Source organism: Pristis pectinata, chromosome 3 (genome assembly GCF_009764475.1).
Source record: "Pristis pectinata isolate sPriPec2 chromosome 3, sPriPec2.1.pri, whole genome shotgun sequence".
In the NCBI taxonomy this organism is placed as follows: domain Eukaryota; kingdom Metazoa; phylum Chordata; class Chondrichthyes; order Rhinopristiformes; family Pristidae; genus Pristis; species Pristis pectinata.
The window spans coordinates 34,388,327-34,401,080 of NC_067407.1; the positions used below are offsets into that span (position 1 = coordinate 34,388,327).

Here is a 12,754-nt window from a genome sequence, read left to right on the forward strand (position 1 = left end):
TTAGGAGCTTAGTTTGTTCCATTTGCACAGAAATTTTAACCTCATATTATTATAGCAGATCTAGTTCTCTAATAAGGGACCAACATTAGTCGGGAGAAGTGGAAGTGAAAATACGTAGTGTAAATGGTTGCATGGATTTGTGGTCCTCAGTTCATCTCAAATTTGATAGCAAAGTTGGGAACTGTTTGGTCCGATTTCTGATGGTTGCCTAGGGGAGAGCTGGAGTTGGTGGCTAGAGAACGAAAATCAAATAAAAACTGCAGATGCTTTTAATCTGAAATAAAAACAGAAAATGCTGGAAAAATTCAGCAAGTCAGGCAGCATCTGTGGAAACCAATTAAGTCAGAACTCATGAAGTTCTGATGAAGGGTCACAGACTCAACATGTTTACTAGGGCAAATCCTATTGCAGCTATACTTAGTAAGTGGGTTCATTACTAAAAGGCAATAAACAGGTATTAATGTTGGATTTATCTGCAATGCCCACACCTCACAAATGACAAGAAAAACTGACAGTGCTTTCACTATGTCTTATTGAACTTACGGTCACTTTCATTTTCTTCCTTAGGAACCCTGCCAGTATCTGGGAATGCTTCGGACTCCTCCAATGCTGATAATTTCACACTTGTAGGTTCTTTGTAAGGTGGAGGCAGTCTCATAGGTGGTGGTGGACCAGCTCTATTAGGGCCCAGAGTCTGAAGAACAAAAGATATCATGATATTAAAAGGCCAAATTACTTAATTACAGTATTGTATCTGTAGAGCAATTGTTGCCACCGTAGTTATAATTAAACCAACCAAACAATGCTTGACAAATTATTTGAACAGAACTGAGAAATACTTACAAAACAAAATAAAGATGAACAAACTTTGCATTATGCATAACTGACAGAGGCCAGCCAACAACATTCAAGAAGAGGCAATGGCATTGTGGTATTGTCACTGGACTAATAAGTTAGGTACCCAAAGTCCTGGGAACCTGGTTTCGAATCCAACTGTGGCAGATGGTGATAAACCCAAATTCAAATTTGGGAATTAAAAAGTCTAATGAAAACCATTGTCAATTGTTGTAAGGACCCATCTGGTTCACTAATGTCCTGTCAGAAGGAAATCTGTCACCCTTACCTGGTCTGGCCTGCACTTGACTCCAGACCCACAGCTATGTGGTAGACTCTGATATGACCGAATGGGAGGACAGACCCGGCAGAAGCGCTAGCACAGTGGCATGCAGTTGGTAAAAAAGTTTACATTGATGAATAGCATATCAATTAAGTGGGCTCCTTTGTCTTGGATATGACAAGCTTCTTAAGAGTTGTTTGAGCAGCACTAATCTGGGCAAGTGCTCCTAACTTGTGCTTTGTAGATGGTGGACAGGCTTTGGGGTGTCAATATGTGAGTCACTCGCTGCTGGTTACCCAGCCTTCAACCTGCACTTGTAGCAATGGTATTTATGGACTATTCATTACGAAGGATCACCTACTTGTGCAGATGCATCAATCTGTGAGACCAATGGTCGAACTGACCACTGCACTGTCCTCGTGGAGACAAAGTCTTTTAACATCACATCACACAGTATGACAGTACTTAACTTAAAGACACAGATTCAGAATAAATTTGACACAGCACAAAATTGGGAGTCAGTGAGAAGCTGTGGACCACTGGCAACAGAATTATTGTGTTCTTCAAGAACCTCTCTCCTCAAGCCCAGCCCATTCCTTCCTGGACCATCATCATCAAGCCAAGGGACCAATTCTGATTCAATGAAGTGTTTAGCAAGGTAAGCCAAGCATCAGCACAAGGCATATTTAAAGGTGCTTAAATAAATGGCAAGCCATTACTGTGATACTGATAATTTACCATCATCACTATTAGTGCAGAAAAAATATAAAGAAATACAACATTAAAAGTCACTCATGGTGGAACTGAATTCCAGCCTTTGAATTCAATTATTTTTCTGAAACAGCAATTGAAAAGGAAAACTCCAGATGCTGGAAACATGAATTTAAAACTGATAATGTTGGAAACACTTGGTAAGTCAGGCAACATCTGTGGAAAGAAAGTTGATGACCTTTCATCAGTTCAGAAATATTGACTCCGTTTCTCTCTCCACATGTTACCTACCCTGCTGAGCATTTTCAGGATTCTCTGTATTTTTCTCTGACCTTTCTTAAAGATCACATTATGATTATGAAAAAAGGATTAAGCAACAATCAAGTTGCATACGAGTCAAGTAATAATGCTTTTATTTTGTTTCAACAAAATACATTTAACTAGGATGCATATTAGTAATTATATAATGTCATCTATTTCAATATGATCTTTAAGAGATTACTTACTGTTTTCTTTCCTTTTTCTTGTTTTTGCTCAGTTTTGCTTTGATATACAGAATACGGCTATTGAACAGAAATTTGATATAAATTCCTTTTAAGTGGCAGTTAACATTTTACCGCATGAAAAATACAACTTTGTATTGCAAAACTGTAACAATTTAAAACATAAGTAATGCATTTTGTTTCTTTCCAATCCTCCTCTTCTGTTGATATATCAAAAATGAGAATAGATTTCAATAAAAACCATATAGAATGTTAAATATAACTCACAACAAGTATAGGGAGCTTTCGAAGCAAGGATACAAAATCTTTTAGAAACATTCTCCAGATATACTCTACTGACTGAACTCAAGTAAAAACTCACCCCAATTAAAATATCTCAAAAAAGAGAAGCTTCTAGGAAAACCTTAATACATCATAATCATGTAAAACTGAGACTTGTCACAATATGACTTGCACATTTAGGCCTTAGTATTCAATCACACAACTCTATTTCTGTCAGTATTATGCAATTGAAAATTGATTCTCTTCCAGTGTGAAATGTGAAAACAATCATTTTGCATCAATCTGCATATTCAAAGGGGTGTGCATCATTTTCACACCCTGACATGATTTCTACACGTGATGTCACTCCCCACCCATGTGACATTCCTTTTGGGTCATTTCAGGGAAACACAGAATGCATTGCCCCAAGAATGCTGGTCCCTTCTTGGAGAACTAGATCTGTTGTAGTAATAAGAGGCTAAAATTTCTGTGTAAGTGGAACAAACAAATCAAGTAGAAAACACATATGAGCTTTTACCTACCTTTACTATATACATCAGTTATTATTCACCAGAGAAAGTCTCAACACAGCTTCACTCTCTTGGCAGCTAACATTCTCTACAAATGTGCATAAGACAAAATCCAAAAAATCTCTACTGGTTGGCCAAGTCTCATGGCTTCTACCTGTGCCACTGAGCAAAGTTATATAGCCATCCAGAGACTATATCCTCAGAATTTGAATTTAGCCAAGTAAAATTTATATAATTATTGAAAAAATACTACACTTTTGCTGCACCATTAACAGTACAACTACAATAATTCACTATCAGACTTTTTGGAAATCCTGACGATTCCCGTGTTCTCGTCCAGTCACTGGGTTCCTGGTTCCCATGATCCCTTCCACTCATTGATGCCCTGGTTCCCACATTCCCTTCCACTCACCCGTTTATATTTGCTGCACTCTCTTTAAATTTGCTGGGTTCACTGGAAAATTTATGATACTACTAAAAAATGTGTATTAGAAGTATGTTGAAATATTAACACAACAATGTCTATTAGTCTGGAAAATCTGCTCATCCAGCACCACCAACATTCTGAGCATGCGAGATTAACAGAGTTTTATTACACAAGGTTTTTTCCAAAGTTTAGAATAGTCCGTAATTATAGAGCACAGATTTTATGCACAGCTCTATCAGATGTAATGCTGGAATTTGGAGTGGGAAGAGTGAAGGATCAGGTCTGTACTGCATCAGGAGTGAAGTGAAAGAATGTTTAGGGCTATTCTGAAGTGAAGTATAGGAATGAAAAAGGTAATGGTGATTGTTGGGTTGGTGTGGTGTTGCCTGGGAAAGGGAGCCAAGGTACGAAAAGTAATTAAGGGGCTTTCTTGACTGGGATCCTAGTCCTGCAATGTATTTGGAAATGTAGTTCTGAAACCGAAATTACAGGTAGTGTGACAAATTAACCATCTTATGTTTAAAATAATAACCATAAACTTTTGCAAGGAAATGTGGCAAAACAACAAAGGCAAGTTGAAATAAAAACACAAAATTCTGGAGATACTCATCAGTGGAGAGAGAGAGAAACAGATTTAACATTTTAGGTTAATGACCCTTTGTCAGAACTGGAATAGAAAGGAAGGAAGTGTGTTTTAAATTGCAGAGTTGGAGAGGGGTGGAAAGAGCAAAAAGAATGTCTGTGATAGAGCTTATGGAAATCAAAACTGATCTCAGTCCCCACTCCTGGGCAGCACATATTTTAGTGCAATCTCTTGGGTCTCAGGTGCAACTGAAATTTGCATTTGATTGTAATGGTCATTTGTGCCCTGATACTTGCACCCTTTTCTAGTCTTGCTTTAATGTAATAGAGTACCCCATGGCAATAATGACACTCCATGACTGGAATTAATGAAATTTGGCTTTAACTGGAGGGTTTTGTTCAAATGAGAAAGTCATGGAAACTAATCTTTTTGACTTTCATTTGCATTGTTTAGTCTGCATATTCCTCATAAAAGAGGGAAGAAACTTACACAAGTACAGGAAAAAAACAGAGAAATTTTGGCATCTTTTAGAGTTGCCAAGACGTCCCAAGACTCCATTATGGCAAGATGGGAGCTTATGCTCATATTAACCCACCATATTGTTAGCAGAGTGTGCTTCACATGGCTGAAGCAGAGGTTAGACTTTTTGCATTTGAAAATAATGAACTTAATGTCCAGTTGAGGCCAACTGAAAGATCAGCCTCACCCCCTTCATCACCTTGAAACCTCCATTTCTTTGCTTTCACTCCTCTCCTGACACAATTGGTATGCCTTTTGTTTTCTAGGAGATGTGATTAATTCCTTAGGCCCCTTGCTTCTTTGCCTTCCTCTCCCCCTTTACACTCCTCATTAAACCCCAAGATAATGCTTTTCTTTACCTGCTGGCCTGTTACTGGGTAATTATGGAATATGGAAGTGCAGAGCATTTTTGTTTTCACAATAAATCAGTTTAATTTTTGTTCTACAAGATATCTGATTTTAAGTTAGGGAAACACTTGTGTGCAGACGGTAAGTACACTGCAGCTTCCATTACGTGTTGAAAGCCAGGTTATTATTTTGTGCACAGACCTAAATGACAAGCAGTGACTGAACTTAATTATTCATATTACACACACGTGTGGTGCATTACTGACACTTTATCTCATGGATCAGAATGTAATTATCTCCAGAAATGCATTGTAATTAATGACCAAATGAACACATTAAATCCCTAGACTGAGTCAAATTGGTTTTTGAACATTGTTAAAAGTGACTGCTTTAAGCTAATCAGAATTTAAAGAAGTGATGAATCAGGGAGGAGTGGTGAACTTCACACACATAATACAGAATAAAAATTATTTCATAGTTCAAGTAGAATCCTGTAGCTATTTTTTGCTGCACAAACTTAAATTGCTGCCAGAATATATATTAAAATGCAAAGTAAGTTATGAACTTACAGGTCATAGTGTTCTCAACTTTCACAAGGACCTAGTCTTTAGCCCCAGCTGAAATCATTAATAGTTCATCACTTTTCAACAAGAGAGGAGTAATACATGCAAAATAATATTAAATCAGCCTTTTTAGAATTGTAATAAAATCTAATTATATTTTAAAAATTGTGTTGACATTTTCATAGAATGTATTGCAGCTTTTAGATTTCTTAAAAATCAACATAGAAAAAGATTCAAATTTTCTGAAAATATATTGGAATATATTTTAAAAAATTACAGACACAATTTAATTCCATGATTGAAAAGGAAGTCTGGATAATGGGTCACTTTCAGGTTGGTAATCTAAAATTAATTGGGCGCAATTGAGGCTTAACTATTTATAAGCCTAATGATTTAGATGAAAGAATCAAGTACTTCATGGCCAGATTTTCAGTTGATGCAAGCATATGTGGGAAAGCAAATTCTTAAGAAGCAAAGAGTCTGCAAAGGAATACAGATAGGTTCAGTGACGGGGTAAAAAGAGGAAGATGGAAAATGTGAGACTGTGTAGTGGGAAGAATAGAAAAGCAGCATTTGTTTAAATGGAAAGAGACTACAAAACATTGCTGTGCAAATGAATCTCGATCTTCTCGAATATGAAACAAAGAAGGTTAACATTCAGATACAACAAGTAATTACGGCATCAAAATGGAATGTTAATTTCTACTATAAGGGAGATAGAATATAAAAGTGCAGGAGGCCAGCTACAATTGTACAGGATGTTGGTGAGACCCTATATGACTCACTACAAGTGTTACTGCAAGTCAGGCCATATCTACGGAGATAGAAACAGAATTAATGTTTCAGGTCAAAGACTCTTCATCCACTCAAAAGGGTCTTTCACCTGAAATATTAACTTTGTCTTTCCACAGATGCTGCTTGGCCTGTTGAGCGTTTTCAGCACATTCTGTTTTTGTTTCAGGCTTCCGGCTTCTGCAGTTTTTTTTGATTTTCATGTACTGCAGACAGTTTTGAATTCCTTATTTAAGGAAGGACACACTCGCATTGGAGGCTCTTTTCATCAATGTCTAGGATAAAGAGTCTGTCACCATAGTAGCCAAGGTCTTATCCATACAAAGGGACCCTTTAGGTATGAACCACCAGACCCAAAGGCAAGAGTCTATAAGGCACATGATGATCATGCAAGGAAGGTAATGTCAGAAACAACTCTCTAAAAGTATATAAAAGGCATGCCTTGTACAAAAGGAGAGAGTGAATGGATTGTAGCTGGAAGGGGATGCAGGCCCTCTCCCACCTGTAGATTACAGTTTGATCTTATTATGGACCTAAACAATTGATTCTTTTGCTCCACAACAGTTTCCATAGCTACACGTTTAAGTTATAGGTAGTGAGTGGAGTTAAGACAGAAGCTGTTTAGCAGGTGAACTACTTCAACCAGGTAAATTAATGTGGTGATGTAGGGTGTCTGATTGGACCTCTGATCGTGCAAGAAGCAAAGAGACCACAGGCAAGAATAGGATTGGATTTAGATGGTGAAAACTAGTTTTGAATACAGAAAGGTTTTTCAGATAGCCTTTAAATAATGCAAATTCATATTTGGGCAGCTGAGAGAAAAAATACTTCAAAATTCAGAGAAAGGAAGCATTCTTCTGCAAGTGTTAATAACAATATAAAGGCTCAGAGGGAAATAATGTACAGAGATTAGGTGGTTCATGCCTAATGTACAGACATAAATGTTCCTTAAAGTTAAATGAATTGCAGGGAAGCAATGCGTCATTTTGGGTTGAATGCATTCTTTCTTTGGTTAAGCTGAAGTAAAACTTGTTTACACTGAAATTGGATGCCGACATGCAGAATTAATAATCTTGCTGCATCATATCTTAACATTACCATCTAAACCCTGTAATGAAGTACAGTGTACCCCAACATCCTAGATACCTGTCTGTTTCACAATTTTCCATAATGTGAAGCTTTTTTACCCCATTGAATCCCATGTTATAAGTGGAGATTTATTCCTACAGGGCTTTTACCTCAACTGTAATGCTTCCACAGGTATGCGGTCAGCAAGGGTATTTGGGTGTGCAAGGCAATTCTGATTGTCTTGTAGGCAGAAGAGAAAGGGTTGTTGTTTTAATTAACTGGAAATGTTTGTTTGATATGTACGTTGTTTGATAACTATCATTATACAAGTTTCAATAGAAGAAATTGCCTTGTCAGTTTCCAAAGCAGATCTCTTATGTGACCTCCCGCCATGAACCAGACTGTGATCATTGTACAAGTATCAGTAGAAGAGATTGCTTTGTAAGTTTCCATGCAAATCCCTTAAATAACCTCCTACTGTAAACCAGCAGCCTGTGATCATATGCCTTGACCACATGCTCACTCAGACACATTTAGATTACAGCATCTGCAGTCCTTTGTTCCTCTAGTATTACAGCTCCACTGTGAAGTCTCTTCAAGGATGCCCACTTTGAAGAAGTTTCCTTCCTCTCTTCGATGGGAGCTTCATGAGTCCCTCTCTCACTGCTCCACCTCTGTGATCTCCTCTGCTCTCCGGCTCCTCGACCATGTGCTCACTCAGACGTGTGCTCTGTCCATAACCATGATCTGCATCTCCCCTTTGCCAGTCACTTCAACTCCCCCTCCCACACTATCACTGATAATGACAGTCCTCGGCCTCCTCCATTGCCGGGAGAATTCCAAGCGCAAACTAGAGGAACAGCACCTCATTTTTCATCTTGGAGCCTTGCAGCCTAATGGCATGAACATTGAATTCTCCCATTTTAAGTGATCCCCACCCACTTCCCCACAACCCCTCCCCCCACCATGCTGCTTCTCTTCTTCCCTTTCCTTGCCTCTCTCTTCTTTCTACCTTTTTTTCCTCTCTCTTCTTACCTTTGATACATCCCCCAGTGGATCTGCTCTCCCCTCCTTCCCCGCACCTGCCTATCACTATCTCTGACCTGCATCTACCTATCACCACCTTGTGCCCACCTTGTCTCCCCTCTTTTGTCCACCTATCACTGCTCTGCTTTTCCCTCCTATATATTTGGCTTCTCCTTTTCCTATCTTCAGTCCTGAGGAAGGGTCCTGACCCGAAACGTTGACCGCCTGCTTTTCTCCACAGATGCTGCCTGGCCTGCTGAGTTCCTCCAGCATCGTAGTGTTTATCGTCTAGATTCCAGCATCTGCAGTCCTTTATTTCTCTGCCTGTGATCATTGTCCTTGGTAAACTACTTTAGTTCTCTGTATACATTTTGTATTCGTTTATTTTTTTCACATATGGAATTTTTTATTCCACATCTCAATTTTTGGGTAGTGCTTTGTGATTTCTGTAAGGGTGAATTTCCATTACCCGAACTGCCATAATGTGGAGGTACACTGTAATCATTAAAGCCCATCAAATAAATCCACATGCTGATAGAAGCCATCATTAAAGATTATATTGTGATCTTAATTTTGTTTCTAGTTCCTACTCACTCGTGGAGTTGGTGATAAACTTTGAACCACAAAAACAACTGGATTTCCAACATTTTTTATGGCATCTACTGCCTCATCGTGTGTGGCATTTTGTAGGTCAATACCAGAAACCTGTAAAATAACATTCAATTAAGACTAGAATTAGCTTCCTTAATGCATGTTATGTTAAAGCAACATGATTTGCTTGCATGATCACTCCATTAATAATGATATTTTTTAAGTCATCAAACAATAGTGGAGTTTGATCTCCACTTCTGCAACCCATGCAAAAAGGTGCTTTGAAGCAACCAAATATTTCCAATCAGTGGGGGTGGTGTGGGGCGGGTAGTGCTGATGTTCGAAGGCAACTATGCATGTTTGTGCAAAAGTCACAGAAAGCCCATATGCAGATGCAACAAGTGATTAGGAATTCAAAAGGTATGTCAGCATTGATAACAGGAAAATTTGAATACAAGGATAAAGGAGTTTTACTGAACTGTACAGGGGACTTGGCACAGTTTGAGTATTGTGTATAATTTTGGGCTCTTCAGCTATGAAAGGATGTATTTGCCATAGAGACAGTGTCATGGAGATTTCTTTTAAAACTCTTTTAGGGCTTAACAGGCTGGATATGGAGAGGAATCTTCTCCTAATTAAAAAGTATAGAACCAGGGTCACAGTTGTAAAATAAATGGCAGGCTGTTTTACGCTAAGCTGAAGAGAAATTTCTTTTCCCTAGCAAAGAAGGGAAATCGTGTGACAATGATATACATCATTGGTGACACCATGATTTTCATTTCCTTATTTAAGGAGAATATATCTGCACTATAAACAATTCAGTAAAGGTTTTCTTGGTTGACACCGAGGATGAAGTGATCGTATTATGAGGAAGGATTGAGCAGGTTGGCCTACTAACCATTGGAGTTCAGAAGAATGAGAGGTGATTTATTGAAACATAAAATTCTGGAGGCGGTGGGGGGGAGGGGTTGACGTGATAAAAAATATCCTCATGACCTTTGACTCTCATCTCCCCATTATTCTAAAAAAAAAGTTTCCTCTCATGGGGCATTCTGGAATTAGTTTTAGAGTAGGAAGTTGTCTACTTAAGACAGAGGTAAGGGGGAATTTCTTGTTTAAGGATGATGAATCTTTAGAATTTTCTACCCCAGTGAACTGTGGAAGCCAAGTCATTGAACATATTCAAGTCTGAAAAGCCCTTTGGAATAATGGTAAGTCAATGTTCATGGGATGAGGCAAGGAAGTGAAACCAACAATTCTAATGAACAGCAGATTATGTATGTCCTTCTCCTGCTCTGAATTCTGAATGTTCTTTTTTTTAAACTAAGGAAAAGAAACATATAATAGTAGACTTGAATAGTGACAGGCTGTTCTATTTACTCAAATATAGCAGTTATGGACTTTCTCTGGTGTGGTAGGAGTGAAGCACCTATTTAAGAAGCAGTTCAATAATGATGTATCCAACTATATGAAGTGTGATGACTCAAAAATGTAACCTTAAGAAATAAAAATAAGCCTTTATGATCAAAATGAGCAAATTTTAAAATGCACTTTCTCAGTATAGGATAAATTTCCCCATCTCACACAAATCTACCTCTTTAAGTCATATAAATATTGTATTTACAGAATTACCAGAACAACAATATTCAGTTGAAAAAGGTGAATTATGCAACCATGAAAGTGATTATCCCAAAATCTTTAAGAGAATGTTTTTAAATAATACAATTTAACTTGGAGGCTTGGATGGCTCCGGGGCCGGAATGGTTGATTCAAGTGCCCGGTTTTAGATGTTTCAGGAAGGACAGGGAGGGAGGCAAGAGAGGTGGGGGAGTGGCACTGTTGATCAGAGATAGTGTCACGGCTGCAGAAAAGGTGGACGTTGTGCAGGGATTGTCTACGGACTCTCTGTGGGTGGAGGTTAGGAACAGGAAGGGGTCGATAACGGTGCTGGGTGTTTTTTATAGGCCGCCCAATAGTGACAGGGTTATTGAGGAGCAGATAGGGAAGCAGATCCTGGAAAGGTGTGAGAATAACAGAGTTGTGGTGATGGGGGATTTTAAGTTCCCAAACCTCGATTGGCATCTCCAGACAGTGAGGGGTTTAGATGGGGTGGAGTTTGTTAGGTGTGTTCAGGAAGGGTTCTTGACACAGTATATAGATAGACCTACAAGAGGAGAGGCTGTGCTTGATTTGATATTGGGAAATGAACCTGGTCAGGTGTCAGATCTCTCAGTGGGTGAACATTTTGGTGATAGTGATCATAATTCTATCTCCTTTACGTTAGCACTAGAGAGGGATAGGAACAGACAGGCTAGAAAGGTGTTTACTTGGAGTAAAGGGAATTATGAGGCTCTCAGGCAGGAAATTGGAAGATTAAATTGGGAGCAGATGTTCTCTGGGAAAAGTACGGAAGATATGTGGCAAATATTCAGGGGATATTTGTGTGGAGCTCTGAACAGACATGTTCTGATGAGACAGGGGAGTCATGATAGGATACAGGAACCGTGGTGTACGAAGGCTATAATAAATCTAGTCAAAAGGAAGAGAAAGGCATACAAAAGGTCCAGAGAGCTAGGTAATGTTAGAGATCTGGAGGAGTACAAGGCTAAAAGGAAGGAGTTTAAGAAAGAGATTAGCAGAGCCAGAAGGGGACATGAGAAGGCCTTGGCGGGCAGGATCAAGGAAAACCCCAAGGCGTTCTACAAGTATGTGAAGAGTAAGAGGATGAAATGTGAAAGGATAGGGCCTATCAAGTGCAGCAGTGGGAAAGTGTGTATGGATCCGGAAGAAATAGCGGAGGTACTTAATGAATACTTTACGTGAGTATTCACCACGGTAAAAGATCTGGGTGATTGTAGTGGGGACTTGCAGTGGCCTGAAAAGCTTGAGCATGTAGATATTAGAAAAGAGGTGGTGCTGAAACTTTTGGAAAGCATCAAGTTAGATAAGTCGCCAGGATCGGATGAGGTGTACCCCAGGTTGCGGTGGGAGGCAAGGGAGGAGATTGAGGAACCTCTGACGATGATCTTTGTGTCGTCCATGGAGATGGGAGAGGTTCCGGAAGATTAGATGGTTGCGGATGTTGTTCCCTTATTCAAGAAGGGGAGTAGGGATAGCCCAGGAAATTATAGACCAGTGAGTCTTACCTCAGTGGTTGGTAAGCTGATGGAGAAGATCCTGAGAGGCAGGATTTATGAACATTTGGAGAGGTGTAATATGATTAGGAATAGTCAGCATGGCTTTGTCAAGGGCAGGTCCTGCCTTATGAGCCTGATTGAATTTTTTGAGGATGTGACTAAGCACATCGATGAAGGGAGAGCAGTAGATGTAGTGTATATGGATTTCAGCAAGGCATTTGACAAGGTACCCCATGCGAGGCTTATGGAGAAGGTGAGGAGACATGGGATCCAAGGGGACATTGCAGTGTGGATCCAGAACTGGCTGGCCCACAGAAGGCAAAGAGTGGTTGTTGAAGGGTCGTATTCTGAGTGGAGGTCGGTGACCAGTGGTGTACCTCAGAGATCTGTACTGGGACCCTTACTACTTGTGATTTTTATAAATGACCTGGATGAGGAAGTGGAGGGGTGGGTTAGTAAGTTTGTGGATGACACGAAGGTTGGGGGTGTTGTGGATAGTTTGGAGGGCTGTCAGAGGTTACAGAGGGATATAGATAGGATGCAGAGTTGGGCTGAGAAGTGGCAGATGCAGTTCAACC

At 39.4% G+C, this 12,754-nt stretch overlaps 1 protein-coding gene across 7 annotated transcripts in view; it reads right to left on the reverse strand.

The window, feature by feature from the left end:
- patj (PATJ crumbs cell polarity complex component) overlaps positions 1 to 12,754 on the reverse strand; it is a 226,077-nt gene that overhangs the window by 116,128 nt on the left and 97,195 nt on the right. For 6 of the 7 annotated variants that reach the window (XM_052011643.1, XM_052011644.1, XM_052011648.1 and 3 more), the window contains 3 exons: positions 9,043 to 9,153; positions 2,335 to 2,391; positions 544 to 694 (listed from right to left, as the gene is read on the reverse strand). In XM_052011643.1, coding sequence (XP_051867603.1) covers positions 544 to 694; positions 2,335 to 2,391; positions 9,043 to 9,153 — 319 coding nt within the window. The remainder of the gene's footprint in view (positions 1 to 543; positions 695 to 2,334; positions 2,392 to 9,042; positions 9,154 to 12,754) is intronic. The other variant, XM_052011645.1, reaches the window with a different exon arrangement.